General features: G+C 33.3%; 9 protein-coding genes and 3 pseudogenes across 12 annotated transcripts, besides 6 other annotated features; 4 read left to right on the top strand and 8 right to left on the bottom strand.

Moving 5' to 3' along the window:
- Positions 1 to 9,014: part of a mobile genetic element that runs on past the window's edge.
- On the top strand, positions 30 to 854 carry TVAGG3_1007290 (annotated as a pseudogene). Its single transcript has one exon. A coding segment is annotated over exon 1 (825 nt).
- On the bottom strand, positions 1,298 to 2,173 carry TVAGG3_1007280 (protein of unknown function, DUF4106 family; the record flags this gene model as incomplete). Its single annotated transcript, XM_051254443.1, has 1 exon — positions 1,298 to 2,173. The coding sequence occupies one exon, from the start codon at positions 2,171 to 2,173 to the stop codon at positions 1,298 to 1,300; it is 876 nt and encodes a 291-aa protein (XP_051080017.1).
- Positions 2,210 to 2,662, top strand: TVAGG3_1007270 (uncharacterized protein; the record flags this gene model as incomplete). The annotated part of the gene is made up of 1 exon (XM_051254442.1): positions 2,210 to 2,662. One exon carries the CDS (start codon positions 2,210 to 2,212, stop codon positions 2,660 to 2,662), a length of 453 nt encoding a protein of 150 aa, XP_051080016.1.
- TVAGG3_1007260 (protein of unknown function, DUF4108 family) lies at positions 2,679 to 3,098 on the bottom strand (the record flags this gene model as incomplete). Its single annotated transcript, XM_051254441.1, has 1 exon — positions 2,679 to 3,098. One exon carries the CDS (start codon positions 3,096 to 3,098, stop codon positions 2,679 to 2,681), a length of 420 nt encoding a protein of 139 aa, XP_051080015.1.
- Positions 3,214 to 4,232, bottom strand: TVAGG3_1007250 (uncharacterized protein; the record flags this gene model as incomplete). The annotated part of the gene is made up of 1 exon (XM_051254440.1): positions 3,214 to 4,232. A coding segment is annotated over one exon (1,019 nt), but the record flags the coding sequence as incomplete, so codon positions are not given.
- TVAGG3_1007240 lies at positions 5,440 to 5,972 on the bottom strand (annotated as a pseudogene). The gene has a single exon. A coding segment is annotated over exon 1 (533 nt).
- TVAGG3_1007230 (protein of unknown function, DUF4106 family) lies at positions 8,094 to 8,957 on the bottom strand (the record flags this gene model as incomplete). The annotated part of the gene is made up of 1 exon (XM_051254439.1): positions 8,094 to 8,957. One exon carries the CDS (start codon positions 8,955 to 8,957, stop codon positions 8,094 to 8,096), a length of 864 nt encoding a protein of 287 aa, XP_051080013.1.
- Positions 9,015 to 9,215: 201 nt separating the features above from the next.
- On the bottom strand, positions 9,216 to 9,842 carry TVAGG3_1007210 (annotated as a pseudogene). Its single transcript has one exon. A coding segment is annotated over exon 1 (627 nt).
- Positions 9,843 to 9,852: 10 nt separating this feature from the next.
- Positions 9,853 to 10,688, bottom strand: TVAGG3_1007200 (protein of unknown function, DUF4106 family; the record flags this gene model as incomplete). Its single annotated transcript, XM_051254438.1, has 1 exon — positions 9,853 to 10,688. A coding segment is annotated over one exon (836 nt), but the record flags the coding sequence as incomplete, so codon positions are not given.
- Positions 10,689 to 10,765: 77 nt separating this feature from the next.
- TVAGG3_1007190 (protein of unknown function, DUF4106 family) lies at positions 10,766 to 11,403 on the bottom strand (the record flags this gene model as incomplete). The annotated part of the gene is made up of 1 exon (XM_051254437.1): positions 10,766 to 11,403. A coding segment is annotated over one exon (638 nt), but the record flags the coding sequence as incomplete, so codon positions are not given.
- Positions 11,404 to 12,230: 827 nt separating this feature from the next.
- Positions 12,231 to 12,506, top strand: TVAGG3_1007180 (uncharacterized protein; the record flags this gene model as incomplete). The annotated part of the gene is made up of 1 exon (XM_051254436.1): positions 12,231 to 12,506. The coding sequence occupies one exon, from the start codon at positions 12,231 to 12,233 to the stop codon at positions 12,504 to 12,506; it is 276 nt and encodes a 91-aa protein (XP_051080010.1).
- A 480-nt stretch (positions 12,507 to 12,986) lies between these two features.
- Positions 12,987 to 13,074: a mobile genetic element.
- A 155-nt stretch (positions 13,075 to 13,229) lies between these two features.
- Positions 13,230 to 13,314: a mobile genetic element.
- A 364-nt stretch (positions 13,315 to 13,678) lies between these two features.
- Positions 13,679 to 13,719: a mobile genetic element.
- A 1,315-nt stretch (positions 13,720 to 15,034) lies between these two features.
- Positions 15,035 to 15,129: a mobile genetic element.
- Positions 15,130 to 15,723: 594 nt separating this feature from the next.
- Positions 15,724 to 15,817: a mobile genetic element.
- A 70-nt stretch (positions 15,818 to 15,887) lies between these two features.
- On the top strand, positions 15,888 to 16,709 carry TVAGG3_1007120 (uncharacterized protein; the record flags this gene model as incomplete). Its single annotated transcript, XM_001298466.2, has 1 exon — positions 15,888 to 16,709. The coding sequence occupies one exon, from the start codon at positions 15,888 to 15,890 to the stop codon at positions 16,707 to 16,709; it is 822 nt and encodes a 273-aa protein (XP_001298467.1).
- Between the last annotated feature and the right edge of the window lie 233 nt (positions 16,710 to 16,942).

Genomic DNA, 16,942 nt, shown 5'->3' with positions numbered 1-16,942 from the left:
TTTTTTTTATTTTGTATGTAAAGACAGATATGTCAACAACAGAGAACACAACAACTGCTATCGTTCATGAAGCTATAAATGAAGAATACGAGTACATACAGTTTAACAAACAACTCCGTCTCATTCGTTCGGTCAAAGACGATATGTACCAAATGCAAAGTATTTTGACAGCATGTTTTGCTCCAGATACTAAACACGCAGACGACTGGTTCAAAAACCAAAGCACAACAAGAACTTTTGAGTGAAATTTCTTCTAGACCGACTTTTTCGGTCTTGCATAAAACACATGAAAATCGTAAAAATTTGCCAATAAATTTAAGAGGATATTATGTACATAGACTTTTAGTAAATGCAGTTGCAATGTGGGCTTCGCCTCGTTATGCATGGCATGTTTACAAACTTCTTGACGAATTCATAGACAAGAACGTGAAGAGATGGAAAAGAAACTTCAAGCAAAAGATGAAGTCATTGAAGCAAAAGACAAAAGCATTCAGAAAAGAATACCACGTTCGGTACCAAAAGGTAAGGAAAAGAACTATAAGTATATGATTTATACTGAAGAGATGGAAAATGAAGAAGATAAAGATATGGTTATGTTGCATTTAGTCAGAAGAAACAACAAAAGCTTTTACGACCTTGCTAAGATTTACAAATCTGACAGAAATTGGTTCTATCGCGAAAACTTACCGATTTCAATGACACCGAATGAAGATGTGAAACAAATAGTTCAAGATACGTTACCTCAAACACACTATGATATGAAAGGTTGTACAATACTTACATTCAAAGAAGATTTGTCATTGTTAAAGGAAAAAATAACAGAGTATTTTGACAACTTCAAACAAGCAGAGTAAATGAACTCTTTATTTTTCAAGCTTGACTTCAGATGGATCAGGTAGCTCTATAAAGTAAATTGCCTTGTCAAATCCTTCTGGCATTCCGAGTCCTTCCATCCGACAGAAAAAGTTTTTCCTTCCAACAGAAAAAAAATTTCCTTCCGACAGGAAAAATTTTTCCCGACGACAAGAAAAAATTTTCCAGTTGTCCGTCCGTAAACCATTCAAATTTTCGAAAATTGAGAACTTTTTGGTCGAACTTCAGAAAAAGTTTTTCCTTCCAACAGGAAAAGTTTTTCCTTCCAACAGGAAAAGTTTTTCCTTCCAACAGGAAGGACTCTTCCTTCCAACAGGACACAAACGGATGACTGACGTTCCTCTTCCTGAATGCCTTCCAAAGCCAGAAGAACCGACAGACCCAGCACCACAACAGACTTACTAAGACTAAACACTTACATTTTTCAAGCTTGACTTTTTACAATTTGAACTTTGTTCGCGTAGATATGAATTCTGAAAGAGGTATGAGGGTCTTGTATGACTTTATACTTCTCCCATAGTTCATGTCTGTCAAACTTACCTGCCATGGACTCTTTCATAAGTTCCATGAAATCGTCTTCGGACAATCCGGGGAAAAGTATAATGTCAGTAAGTATTCTTTTAACATCCTTACTTAAACTTTTTGCTGTCTGTACACAAATGACAACTGAGATGTTAAAGTGCCTAAGTTTCTTAAGAATTCGACACATATCTTGTTCTCTATTCTTAAGCAAAGGATGAGAAGCAAAGTCATCTAAGATAAGAAGACACCTATGAGGGTATGTCTTCCAATCGTAAGATTGCAATTTCTTCGAAATGTATTCTATCTCTTTCTGTTTGTTTCTGAAGTGTTTCTTCTCTAATATTCTCTGCATTTCCTCATTTGGGTCTTTAAACTTAGAATTTATATACTCATTTATAGCATTATACTTCAAAACTCTTCTTTGGTACTTCTTTATCCAATCTAACAACTCAGTATCCTTTATACATACTAACTTAGACTTCTTTATAATATCTTTGAACGAATTGACGGTTTGGTCAAATTGACCAGAAGTACTACAAATGACAACTAACTCATAGAATGGGTTCTTCTCATCTAGTTCTTGTTGTTGTGCAGCCATTTTAAGATAAGTGAAAGTCTTACCCGACCCAGGTGGTGCAATTAGACCTGTTATACCATTCTGAGCAAATAAGAACTTGTCATGTATAGGTTTTATCTGAGCATTTTCTAACTTCCTCTTGTTCTTGTTTAAAACATTCTCAAATTTCTTGTCAATGTCAGCAAACTTTTTTTCTAACATATTTTTAGAAAAATTAAAATTTTTATCTTTTAGAAAATGTCTAGCGATTTCGCTATCTATATTCGAGACAAACTTTTCGACAGCAAAACATCTGTCGACCATAAAATCTTACATAGTGTAAACAAGAAAGGTGAATTTGTTCTAAAGTTCTGTTTCTGGGAATATGACAAGAACCATAAAACATTAAGCAGAGCAGTCTTAAAATTTGTCAATGACAGACTTGTTGACAGAGATGACACCGATTGGAAAGATGAAGTCCAACAAAAGTTCTTAGAATGCAAAGAAGACACATGCGCTGTTCTTGAAGATGAAATAGAAAACAGAATAGATGAGCTATTAAAGGACAAAGAACTTTTACATAAATATGGTTCTGAGAAATTTGATATAACTCCACCAGAAAAGAAGAAGAAAGAAAAGAAAGAAAAGAAAGTAGAAGAAGAGAAGAAAGAACCTGAACCAGTTCCAGAGAAAAAGAAATTTGACATGTAAAAATAAAATTTTATTTTTAGAACATTTCTGGGTCAATGTCAATGTTCTCTTCCTCTTTAGGAGCAAACACTGGCTTAGACTCTAAAATCTTTTTACCCAATTTACCTTGAACTTCAACTATCTTAGACTCATAATATTCATAGTCGTCTGCTTTCTTTGGTTCATAAGGTATAACAAGTTTGTATGCTTTGCCTTCTTTAAGGTTTGAAAACCTTCTGTCAAAACTTTCTTTGACTGCTAACAAACCTTCTATGTCTAAGTCTTCAAATTTCGCACCATTTTTAGTCACAATAGCAAACTTAACTGGTTCGATGTTCCAAACTTTGCTGAATGAAGACTTTTCAAAATGGTAGAAGTAAACATTCAAATATGTGAATAGGTCTAGTTCTTCTTTAAGTCCTGACATGTACTTGTTTACTGAAATATATTTCGTCATCTTTTCTATCGGATAAAAAAATATTTTTTTTTAAATTTACTCATAAAAATTTTTCTTTGTATATACACCATTCTGTACGTCTAAAAGACTTTTGCCATTTGCCAAGAATGTACGTTTAGAAGCTGTCATATAACCATATTCTTGACAATATTGTTTATACGAATCGTACAATGACCTTTCATCTAAACACTCAAAGTCAGTTTCATCTATGAACAGTTCATATACACTCTTGTTTGCTTCTAACAATGTTTGTCTCTCTTCGGTATGTGGAATTTGTCTTGGATTGAACTTTGAAATATCTAATGTCATAAAATATGAGAACAAGTGGTTGTAAAAGTCAGATGTCAAAGTTTCTGCTAAGTCGTCAAAATATTCTGTATCTTGCATATGAGAATCTGACGTTCTGACAACTACATATCTTCTGTCAGAACTTTCTAACTTCATCGGAACAGTATTGTTTGAAACCATAATGAAGTTTGCAACATTTTCACAAACTCTTTGGTCTTTATACTTTCTTTCAACAACTCCAACTTTGTCTGTTATAAGACTCTTCAAAGCATCTGAGTTCAAAACTTTTGTTGTATCTATACTTTGAAGTTCGTTACATACTATAAGTTTCATATTCTCTATTGAGGAGTTAAACTTGCCACAGATGTTTTCTAAGTTTGTCATATTCGGGTTCGAATAGCCCTCTAACAGTTTGCATAAGATATCTGTAAAGAATGTGTTCTTACCAGTTCCTTGTTTTCCAATTATAATGAGAGCAGTTTCATTTTTAGCACTTGGATGTTGTAAGATGTTTGCAAACCAACATAAGATATACTCATAGACTCTTTCGTTTCCATTGCATATAATTTCTTTGACATGGTCTAACCAAGCTTCTATAATACTGTGTTTCCATTCTACTTGTTCATATTTATATCCAGTGAAGATAGAATAGAAGTTTGGAGAAGGTGTATAAAACTTTATACCTCGAACTGAAAAATCTTCTAACTTTGACAATAAGATATCCCAAGCATCTAACATCTTCATGCCAACTTGTACAACTTTTATTTTCTTAAGTTTCTGTCTACATTCTTGTTCTGAAACTATTGTCGCTTTAGGTTTGTTAAAGACTACATCCCATTCTTTCATAACATAACATTCTGGGGCAGAGTCAACATAAATGACTAAACGTTTCAAATTCTCGACTGCTTTGTTATAGTCTCGAAATGGACACATATTTCTGAATGCTTGGAAGTCATAAAAATCTGAAACATCTATTCTGTACATTTTTATAAAAATAAAAAAAATATTTTTTTTTATTCTTGACTTTGTTGTTGCATTTGTTGCATTTGTTGTTCTTGAGCTATTTGTTGTTGAAGTTGTTCTTGTAATACAATACTTTCACCGGTTGCATCTTCCAATTCGAAACTTTCTGCCGTCATTGACAAATACATAGGACATAAAAGTTTTACAGGAACAAGTTTGCGTCAACTAATGTCAACGTTATACTTGCCAAAGTGTTTGAGTTCACTAAGGTTGAAAATTCTGCATTCGAATGAACAATAGGCAACCAGCAGAGAAAGTATTGTTTATACGCATAAGTATCTTTTGGTCATAATAGTTTCTGTCGACATTCGAATAACACTTTGAACCTAAGTTTGAAACAATATATAAGATTGGTGTGCTTAATGTCAATGGAATAGACATCCTTGTATGACACCTTTTCCTGTTATAGGAAACTGTTGGTAGTAAAAACCAGATATAAGTTTTGTATATATAGCTCATATTGTTTATAGTAAACTCAGTCGGACATCCAAACATAATGAAACCTGCTCTAGTTGCAGCACATGTTACACCGTACTTAAAGTATTAAATAAGTCAACAAAACTGTTGGTGGTATATCTGAGTAAGTATCTTCAAAGGAGTATTTTTTACCATTCACAACAATAAAGTCTTCTGGTGTCAAAAGAGCAAAACAGGCTTTAGTCGTCATTGTGTTTAAAGTTAGTTTACAATACCGTCCTTGAGGACTTTGTAAGTTTGTTGTTATAGAATTATATGACTCAGGGTTTTTAGTCGTAATAGTATAAACCATTATATCTTCTGCCATTTATATATATTTAAAAGTTTTTCTGAAAGTGGAGAAGAACTTCATCTAAACTTTCACATGGCGTTTCTTGAAGTTCTCTGTCTAAGAAGTTCAAATATTTTGTAAAGACATAGAACTTTCCTTTGTCTACACGAACAAACAAACAGGGTCTTTCATATCGTTCAAAAGTGTGTAAAGTCCTTTACATGAAATAAAGTCTATATTATTTTTCTTCAAACATCTTTCAAGAAGTTTTGACATTTTTACTTAGCAAATAAATTTTAATGAAATGTTGTGGTCGTCAAATATTTTTATGACGTCTGGGAAACTATACTTTAAGTTCAACGTTTCACCTCCTTTCATAACGTATATCTTGTCAATGACATTATATGAAACACCACAGCAACTAATGTCGGGTTCTATTTCTTTGATGTTTATATCGTCTGCCTCTGTCAAAAGTTTCAATAGTTCTTTCAAAACTTCATGAGGTGCAATGACATATGAGTTCACTTTTACAGGGTTGTGTTCGACCAAGTTTAACATTATACTTAAAGCTTGACAAATCTTCTCCTGAGTTTGAAGTTTGTCTTTCAGTTGTTGGTAGTCATTTCGAATATCTGCAACAGAACTTAAGTCTCTGTTAACTTCAGGATATGTTGGTTTTTTACAGGAACAATTGTTATACCATCTTCGTCTTCGTATGGTTTCCCCACTTCAACATCTCTGTCTTTGACATTGACAATAACACTTTGACTGTTTGTTTGAGTTGGTGAATTTAACTTCACATCTGCCACCGCCATTAAACCTTTTGAAACACTCACGCTTCTATTTTCGGAAATGACATTTTACTTAGAATAAAAAGATGGACGTATTCGAGTATCTCTTCGAATTGAAGCAGAACAAAGTTTACACACACAAACAATACAAATACATTGACAGAATAGTTCTTTATACAAACAATGGTAAATGTTATAGAATAGCAGTCTTTGCTGAACCTAAATATTTTCTAAAGCAAAGAAAGTTGGTATAACTGAAATGGTGAAAGTTCTTGAAGCAGACAAAAATATAACTTCAAAACTTACAGATATTTCTAAAGGTAAGTTTATCTTACAATATTATGTCAAAACTGGCGTACTGTCAATATTTGACGGAGAGAAGTCAGTTCAAGAACAACTTACTGACCTGCTGCCAAAATCTGCTCGATGAAGCTGTCGTTATGCAATCTGAGGAGCCCCAGCAGGTTTCATCGAACGAATCTTCAAAAGAGCATCTTCCGTGAAAAGTGCTAATTGGTTTTGTAAACTTCTTTGCTCTCAGTTCATCTGGACCGTCTCTGTCACCAGTATATTGTATTTGTACAGTACCAACAGTTGAAATACCACCCATAAAGTCTTCTGAGTCAGCAAATGGATGCCAAGCCAAAAGTTTGAACGTCTCCATTTGTATATTGAGTTTTTGACTCCTGTATGAGTCCATACTTTCACATATGGCATAATAGAACTTTGCATTTCAGGGTTTATGGTTGTTGTGAAGTTGTTGTTAAAGTTCATAGCATCTAATGTCAAGTTTATGACCTCATATCCTCAACTGTAGAATATTCTTCTCTTGGATAATATTTGCCATCTATGTTTATATGATATTTAATACCGGGGTTGTAGAAACAAGAATAGTCATTTATAGTTTCGTCTGAACAGTACAAACATAGTATCTGCCAATGTTTCATTGCAGTTGTTAAAGCAATATCTGTTCTTGCACCTGGGTCAGCACTTTGGTTTCCAACTTCACCTGCAAAGTCTTTGACAGATATTTTGTGTATAGGGAACATAAGTGGAACTGCAATATATTTGGCAGCTAAAGCATTTGAAATATCTGGGTCCAACATATAGACTGCAAGTCTGCTTTCTATTCTCTTGCATTCAAATTTTTCGCATGTAAACTTAACTGGGTCCCAAGCAGTTCCAGCAGCATTGAAATAATAGTTTACTTCATTGTTGAAGTTTGAGAAACCAAAGTCTAAGTCAACTTTGTCTTTGCAAAAGTCACAGAACTTGGCTCCACCAGTTCCAGCTACAGTAATGCTGAATGGGTCTTGTGTTGGTGCAATGACTAAGTTATTTTTGCTTGGAGTAAGTTCAATAGAAATTTTTCCTGCCCAGTTTGGCAAGTATCTTAAAACCTGAAGATGAGGAAAGATGACAAAGGAACTCTAAGTTTCAGTTTTACTTTAGTGGCAGCAGTTCCATCTGAACCAGAAAGGTTAACATAAACTCCTGGAACGTTAGGGTCAAGTCTTCTTATTTTCTCAATATTTGCATACTGGTCTGTTTGTTCTCTAGCTTGTGGTTGTACTGAGTTTCTCAAAGCGAACCATTCATAGTTTGCCCATGTTACTGTTTGAACTAAGTCAGAGTTAGAAATATATCTTATATCCCATGAAAACTTCTGGAGCATATTGGTATCCGACATAGAAAATTCCATTGCAACCTTTCTTGTCAGACAACTTGGCAGAAGGTTTTATTTCAATGTCTTGTTCCACGTATAAGAATGAGTTGTCAATAGAAATAATATGAAACCTGTCGCAAGCAATATCTACTGTTGTTGAAGAACCTTCTCCAAACTCACCTACGTTTCCATAAGAACAGCAGTTGTATATTCGTAAGTTCCAGGAACTATTTCTGACCTTCTAATGGCATTGTCCATTCGTTATACCATTCGGAAACATTTCCGTTCATGGCATCCAAAACTGTTGGCGTTATATCTGAGCGGCGTACATTTCATATGGGTAAAAATATAGAATAGTTGGATTTATTTGTCATAATTGTTTCGTACCAAGCTTTACTTTCTTCCTGACTGAGTTTTTAACTCTTCTTTTTCCTTCATTGCCACTACTTTCACTAGATGAAGTTACTTCTTCACTACTTTCACTTTGTTCTACTCTTCTTCTTTGGTGTCGCTTTTGGTAACTTGCCCTCTGCTTCAAGTTGTTGCATCTTTGCCTCATGTTCACCTAGTATGTTGTAAATTTCCCATGTCCTTTTTGCCTTTGGGCTCTGGTCGCCCATCTCAGGTAACCTATATCCTAGAAAGATTTTGTCATAGTTTGTATTTGAGTCTTCGCGTATTGTTTGCATGACTCTTTCCTGAGTTTCCGGTTCAAGCTCTTCAAACAGAGCTTGTCCATATGGAATATGCTCGTTTCCAAATATATGTTTTTGTAGCCATTCTGGTTTTCTTTCCATGTTACCAACAATATCTTTTGTGAATGGGAAAGCTTTTACCCAATGTTTCAGTCTTGCGTCATTTATTTCTGTAGTTGGTTTTATTTTGTCAAGGAACATGTTTTTCAATACTAACATTTCATTTGGTACTGTCCATTTGAGTTTTCTTAAATATTCCTCCCTTCTCGGTTCATTGTCTGCAAAGTAAGTTTTTATGACATTTTGTAAACTTTCGTTTGCAAGGTCATGTACAATAGGTTCTCTTCCTTCTCTCTCCCTAACTTTCTTTCTAAACTCTTCACCAAATATACCATCTCTATGGTTCTGTGTAGTTCTTTGAGATAAATGTTTTAGAACGTCAGGTGTTATATTTCCATCAGCCATGTTCATTTCATACTGGTTCAAAATATCTGCATCTTTCATATCTTTCAATGGCATTAAAGCCGCGCTGAAAATACCAGCTATATCTGGTTCACCATTCACTTCCATTGCGTCTACAACTTCTTGGAATTGTGGTTGTAAGTTTATGAACCACCTATCCGGATTAGCTTTATGACCCCATCTCATTGTAGTTCCATAGTCTGCAGAAACAAAAGTAGGTTTGTTTCCATATTGGTTAGGTTCTGAATGAACTTTAAACAATGTTTCATTTCTATATGTTTTGTTGAAATTTAACCTTTTATTTTCACCGAGTTCAGCCAAAGATTGAACGTTATATGGTCGTAAGTAAAAAGGATTATTGTATTTGCGTACATTTCTTTCAGTACTTCCATTCTATGCTGAATATTTTCATCTGATGTTGGAGTCTTTTGTATGTCGGCGAACATTTTTCGATATTCTTCTACTATGTCAGCCGAATTTTTCTTAGACTCTTGGAAAGATTCCATATTCCCCGCATACTCTTGTTGAGGGTCAAGATTTTTCGGCTGTTCCAAATCTTCATCTAGTTCTGTGAAGTTAGTTTCCAAAGGAGGGACTTGTTTGTTTCCTTCAGGCTCTTCTAGCTGTTGTTGCTGAACTATTTCTTCCATGTCTGGTTGTATCTGAACTTCTTCCTGTTGAGTTTCTTGTACCTCATCTGCTGGCATTTCATATATTCCGAGACCGTTTTTAACAAGTTCCCTATCTAAGTCATCCGGACTCATAAACCTTTCTTCTTTCGTTCCGTCTCTATTTTTTTACGCGTTTCATGAAGAGAGTTGAATTATCATTTAGCTCTGACACCAAATATCTCGGAGTAAATTCAGTCATGTCATTTGGATGATATGCTATTAAATCATATCCCTTAGCGAGCTTGTATTTTCCAGGTTTGAAATTATATCCCATTTGGTGCTGAACCATAAAGCTAAATAGGTTCGGGTCAGTATTTCCTTCCTTGAACTTTCTAATAGCTTCTTTATATCTGTCACTAAAGTCAAGAGTATCTGGGTAACCATAATTTTCCTTAAGCATTTTTAAGAATTCTTGGTTTCCTTGTTCTCTACTTCTTTTATGTCCTTGCTCTGTTTGTGGTTGTTGCTGTGCAGTGTTTTGAACTGTTGGTTGTGGTGCAGTGTTTTGAACTGTTGGTTGTGGTGCAGTGTTTTGAACTGTTGGTTGCTGTGCAGGGTTTTGAACTGTTGGTTGCTGTGCAGTGTTTTGAACTGTTGGTTGTGGTGCTGGATTTTGAACTGTTGGTTGCTGTGCTGGATTTTGAACTGTTGGTTTTGGTGCATGCCTGTGTCTGTGTCCATGTGACGATGTAAATGTTTTAGGTAGTCCTGGTGCAGGTGCTTCTCTTGGAGGGTTTGGTGGTATATAAGTTCCACTAGCTAGTATATAAGTTCCACCAGCTGGTATATAAGTTCCACCAGCTGGCACATATGTTCCATCTGCAGCATAATGTCCTACCTGACTTTTCGTTTTTAAGAAAGCATTTACTAGGTCTGTTTTGGTCTGTTGTAACTCTTTTTCTTGACTTTCCACAACAGTTGCTCTAACGGCGTCATAGGCACTTTGAACTGCCTGTCTCGTTGCTGCATCTGTTATTTTCGTCATATTTTGTGCTACTTCTCTTAACTCTTTGTCGAAACCTTCAGACTTCAGTTTCTTTCCAGATGAGAAGTCGTTCACTAGTTTCACCTTACTATGAAGAGCTTCGAAGGCGTTCTTAAAGTCAGCATTCATTAAAGCTTCATTTGAACTGTCTTCATCCGCTTGTATTTTTGTCCTTATTGACCCTATAAGTTGGGCTGCTTTAGCGTTGGCTTGGGCATCTAACCAGTCATTATTAGCTTTTATATATTCTGCGCTTTTCATTGCCTTTTGCATGGCTGCGTCGTTATTTTTACTTTCTTGTGCTAAGTTTTCATACTGTACGGTTTTGGTTTTGCAACTGTAAAAGTTTTTCTGCCTTTACATTTGCTTCAACTTCTTTTTTATACTCATCGCTATCCATATATGTCTTCAGGGCTTTTTGTTTTATCTCTTCATCTTTCAGTACTTTATATTGAGTAGTATGGTTTTTCAAATTTATAACATCTTGTTCCATTTTTGCTACTTCTGCTGCTTTTTCTGACACTTTTTTCGCATATTCCTCTGTACTTAGTTCTTTCAGTTGTTCTTCTTTCTTCTTTTTCTCTACGTTTAACTCATTGAGTTTCTTTGTGTGTCTGTCATATTCTAGTTTCTTTTCGTTTTCACTTATTTGTTTCTGTATGTCTATGTTTGACTTTTTGACATCTGTTATTTGATTTTTGAGTGAACTCAAATTCATTTGACTTTGAGGGTTATAAGCTGTTCCGTCTGCAGCTCCACCATAGCCTGCCATTTTCGCTAAAAGTGCCGCTCTTAAACCTCCACTCTGTGCACCAATAACTCGGTTTAAAAGCATAGGGTTGCTTGACATTTGTTGCAACATAGTGGGGTCATTCATCATTTGTTGTTGCAACTGTTGTTGTGGTGTCAGTTTTACTATTGGATGTTTCAATGCTCTCTTCCTCTTACGTATATTCTTACGTAGCTTACGTGGCATTTTAAGTGAAGTAAAAAACGGTTTTTGACAGATGTTTATATGACACTTTTTGTTCAGCACAAAAAAACTACTCGGTCAAAGTGTTGTCAGTTTTGTAAAATAACCGTCCTATCTCATTCTATAAGGGGAAAAAGGCTTCTCAAAGTATACTTCCTTGGAACGCCTGTAACTTTTCCTGTAGCGACGATAGACCCTTACTTGTCCGGACAAAGTTATACTAAACATCTTCAGGGCTAGAGGGCACGAAGTGCCTGGAGGCCCCACTACCTTTTTTTTTTTTTTTTTTTTTTTTAATTTTCCAAAAGCCTTAGTACCAATATAATATAAATGCACTAAAAACCCAACTGCCAATAGCATGTATTCAAAAAATGCAATTCAATACAAATTTGATTGCATTTTTTGAGATGGAAGTGTATCTGAATTCACAATTGTAATCCACGAATACACTTCCATCTCATTGATAAGAGGCTAATGTTTTTCTCATTAATAAGGCGCTGTTGGCCTCTATCCATAGCCGAAGTGATATTAACGTATGTTAACGTACAAAGTAAAAACATGTTTTTCTTTTTAAAATCATTTAGTAATTAATAATATTTAGCACTCATAGTAAAAACATTAAAATTTATAAGAATCGTTATGAAGAAAAATTGAGAACTTATGATTTTTATTTAAGAAAATGATTAAATAATATATAAATAACCATATAAACAACATTTTAGATTCCTCTGAAAAGGGTATCTCAAATTGGTCTATGACCAATTGAATGGTTCGCCGGTTATTCAAGGTACGGTACTTATGACATTCAAATCAGAAAATCAGCTCCATACATGCCACGTCAAAATGGCAAAATTGAACGCCTCTGGCCATCACTGGACAAAAATGCTCCAAAGCCTTCAGAATTTGAGAGCATCAATCAGGAATTGGAAGAATTCAGGCAAAAATACAATGACATGCCACATGGCGCTCATCCAAAAATTGGAGTTCGACCATACACTCCAAGAGAGGTTTACAACAAATTTAAGAAATGGACCAAGGAAGATAAACCGCTCTGGAAAAAATGTGTTAATAAGCAGTGGGAAGTTGAAGAGATTCCAAACTATTGAAATATTCTATATTTTTTTCAAAAATTCTCATTCAAATTTGAATTTGGTTTTCAAAATTATGAATAAACATTATTTTTATTAAACTTGATTTTTAGCTCTGAAGAATCAAAAGAATTTAGCGAGAAAGAATATGCAGCTCACATAGGGGTAGATAAAGATATATCTCGAAAAAAATTGAATTTATTGTAAAGAATGAAGAAGTTCATTTTAAGATTGAGTTGATTTTCAACCAAAACGAGAGAGCATGCAGGCAAATGAAATTCGAAAAGTGAAAGGAATGACATATGCAAAAGAAAAGATTCAAATAACGCAAGCGAAATATAGATCAGTTAAAATCAGAATAAAATTTCGATCTTTTCTACAGGGAACTAAAGGCTATGAGGCACTAATATATAATCAGTGCCTCATAGCCTTTAGTTCCCTACTAAAAGTGAGAAAACTTGTTCGCAATGCGAAATGATTGCGAACAAGTTTTCTCACTTCAGCGAGGGAATTGTTCCTTATGATGCATACATTATAAATATATACATCATAAGGAACAATTCCCTCTAGATAGCTGGGAAACTTTCTCTAAATAACTTATCATTTGGAGAAAGTTTCCCAGCTATCTACTGGGAACTAAAGGCTATGAGGCACTAATATATAATCAGTGCCTCATAGCCTTTAGTTTATTAAAAACGAGAAAACTTGTTCGAAATGAAAATTGCGAACAAGTTTTCTCACTTCAGCGAGGGAATTGTTCCTTATGATGCATACATTATAAATATATACATCATAAGGAACAATTCCCTCTAGATAGCTAGGAAACCCTAAATTAACTATTAATCTTTGAGATATTTTTTTATTGAGGTTAATACGTTTTTCTAAATAATTAAAATGTAAAATTTTGATTGTGAACTCATCTCTAATATTTTGGCTCTTAATATATTTGAATCATGATCTTTGAGAAGAGTTCTCAAAAGTATTCACAAAAGCTATTTTTCCTTGAAATTTAAAAATCCTGTTTATCATATATTACCGAATTCAATTCCCTACATATTTCAAAATATTCTATGAACATTTCAATTTTTGAAAAAAAACATATTTTTCCAAATATATTTATTATCATATTTCTAATAATATTTCCTAAAGCGTCACTTTTTACTTCCTCGACGATTATTTCCCTCTCAAAAAATTCAATAGCTTACATTTTGACAGAACTTAATATGTAACAGAATTATGCAAAATATGACTAAATAATTATAAATTTCAAGTTAAATTTTAATTTTGATAAATAATTTAAATTTCAAAATATCAAGTTCAGTTCGACTATGTATGTAGTAATTCCTCAATAAAGTGCCAAAACCCTATTAAAATATATGAACATTTTCAACATTTTAATGTTTTTATTTAAAAATTTGATGGAATATGAGCTTCAAACAATTATTATGTAAATAAAAATAATTAAATATATGTATTTATTCGTATTACAACCGTAGTAAGTCGATTCTTCCTTTCTTCTACTGAGATTTGAATTTGATTTCGAATTGTAAAGAGATTCAAAGGGAAAATACTAGCGGATAAAAACTACCTCCATGAAAGGGTCATAATGGAGTAAAGTTGTATTTTTTGATATTTTTTGCTTTTCGAGCCTAAATAGGTAGCCAAGATAATGCCCAAAAATAAGGTTCTAAATTCTGAAGTTTACATGATCCTCTCGTGTGCACCCTTAATATAAATTTATTAATAAGAATAAACAATTTTTGTTTTTGAATTTATTCAATTTATAGCTTTACATATAGTTTCAAAATTGTACAACTATGATTATTTCAACAAAAAATATCTTACTTTTTCACTTCACTTTCACCCTCACTTTTTCCGTAATTCAAATTTCAACATTATGTATTTTAATTCCTTATAGTATTTTTAACATAATTAATCAAATAATAATTGGAAGTTCTGAACTCACTTTTTCCGTAATTCAAAATCAAAAATATGAATAATATATCTATTTATTATATACTAATGCTATTTTCAACTAGAAGTGAGGTACGGTAATTTTACGGATTCCCTAACTCAATTTTACGGAAAAAGTGCAGTAAACTACTCAATTTACGGAAAAAGTGTCGTAAACTATTGATGTGGCGGTAAAATCACGGTAATTCACGGAAAGCTATATGCGAAAATTTGAAATTATACAAAATCGAGCGAAACACTTTTAAATAGGTTGTTCTCGTATTTAAAATACTATTCCCAGATTTATTGTCGTCAGAATATTTCCAAATTTTTGCCGATTTACAAAAAATGATTTACAAAGCATATTTTTTAATCTAAAAAATTCCTAAAAAAAGGAACCGGTGTGCGGAAACCTCGGTAAATTACCGCGGTTCCCGTTGGGACTGCCATAAATGTGTATATTATATGAAGTATATTGATAAGGTAAAAATCAAATTTTATTGCATATTCATCGAGAAAATAAACTAACGAATCCCTCAAAATTGAGAGGGTAATCCTCCTCCTCTCAAATAAACGTACATATGGGTGTACCCTTAAATCGATAAAAATATTAAATAATAGTTGAATAGTATAACTACGTGAAATTATGGCTGAATATACAGAAAAAATGAACATATTTGACATTTTTCCTAAATGTTAGTCACCGTTACGGTTTTTTCTTTGGGGGCGAGCTTGCGAGCCCCCAAAGAAAAAACCGTAACGGTGAGCTCACATTCGGCATAGTTTAAGTCTAGGTTTTGCATTTTAAAATGTTTGTTACCTTATCTTCTTTCAAAAAGTGGCAAAAATTTGTTTGAAATTTGAAAAAGATATTTTTATTTGCATAAATGACATTCAACTAAGCTGTAGCATGATTCTTTTGCATGCTCTAGTTTTTTCTCAGTTCAATCTCCTTCCATACTCTTGCTTGTACCAGTAAGATCGCACCAAAATTCTCAAAAATTAAGATCTCCAAATTTTATGTCCAACTCCAATTATCAAACGCCCTCATTAACGCCACTCATAGCCATCTTTCATGCATGAGAAATCGTTATTAGAAGATTTTTTACGGCTAATTATCTGATTCAATTCAGATCAATACTCAAAGCCCCATTATTTATTTATAAATCCTTGTTTGTCGCCTATGCGAATAAAAATTCTTTTTATATTTTAAACAATTTTTTTTCACTTTGGAAGGAGAAAGGTGACTAACATTTTAAAAATGCAAAAACCGACTAAACTATTTGAAAATTCATACGTTAGATGGTGACAAACTTATAAACTATACTTTAGCTAAGATTCATATATGGTTTCAACAACACATGGTTAAAATCGTAGGCAAGCTCCGTCCAAATTGCAAATAATTTTTTAAGTTATTTTATAAAAAGTGACATATCAAAATTTTTCATGTCAAGTGATCAAGACAAATTACTTAATGAGCTTAAGAAAATTGATCAAGACAAATTACTTAAAGAGCTTAAGAAAATTGAACAAGAAAAATTACTTAATGAGTTAAAGAAAAGTGATATTAGTATATATCAAGAATACGACTCAGATAGGTTTCTTAAAAATCCAGATATTATAAATAAAGCGTATCAGTTTGCTAAATCAGATGAAAGAACAAAAGATCGATTGCAGGACCCAAGTAATTTTATAGTTCCAAAGTTTCCTTACTTAGTCAGCTTAAATCCAGAACATATGTCCAGTATATTCATTCTATTTCCTGGTTTCGATCATGAAATTAAGCGAGTTGTTCATCAAGTTGTTTTAGTTGAAATTGAAAGCATCAGCACGTATGAACAAATCTTTCAACTATTTGACGACAAAAATGGTCAAGCTCCTGCTGACATGAAAATCAAAAAATTGTATCCAAATCTGAGAATAGGAAAAATTTTACATATTCTTGACTGTGATGTCAAAATTGCTTTACTCTATAAATATGGAAAGGTTTATCGGAAAATATTTTATGTCTACTCGCCTTCGTTTTTAACTGATATGAGTCCAGAAAATATTTATCTAGTAGGTGAAGAGTATCAAGATACTAAATTCGTTAGCCGGATATATACAAAAATTGACTTGGACGCCACATTCCCAAAAGTTTATTTCACAGAAGATTACCAACCTTTAAATTGTATCCAAGTAATTCCATATGCCATTTATTCTTTCTTTAGCTCTTGTTTTCGCAGTTCGGGCAATGGTTATAAGAAGATTCATATGAAAGAGGACTAAAATTTTTTTTTCAGAATGACTTCATTTCAACCTTCTAGAAACTTGCTTGAAATCATAAAAACAACGGTACTGACACACTATAACCTTAAATTTTCAAAAATGATGAGGTATTTTAAACAGTCCTAAGTGACAATCTATTGAAATTCAGCTTTATGGATTATCAGATAAGTATTTTAAAGATCAAAATAAATATATATTATTGTTTGTTTTTCACGTTTTGAAGAAAAAACATG

This window comes from Trichomonas vaginalis, chromosome I, assembly GCF_026262505.1.
Source record: "Trichomonas vaginalis G3 chromosome I, whole genome shotgun sequence".
Classification (NCBI taxonomy): Eukaryota; Parabasalia; order Trichomonadida; family Trichomonadidae; genus Trichomonas; species Trichomonas vaginalis.
Note: the sequence above shows the minus strand (reverse complement) of the source record. Positions and strands in the feature narration are given on the sequence as shown.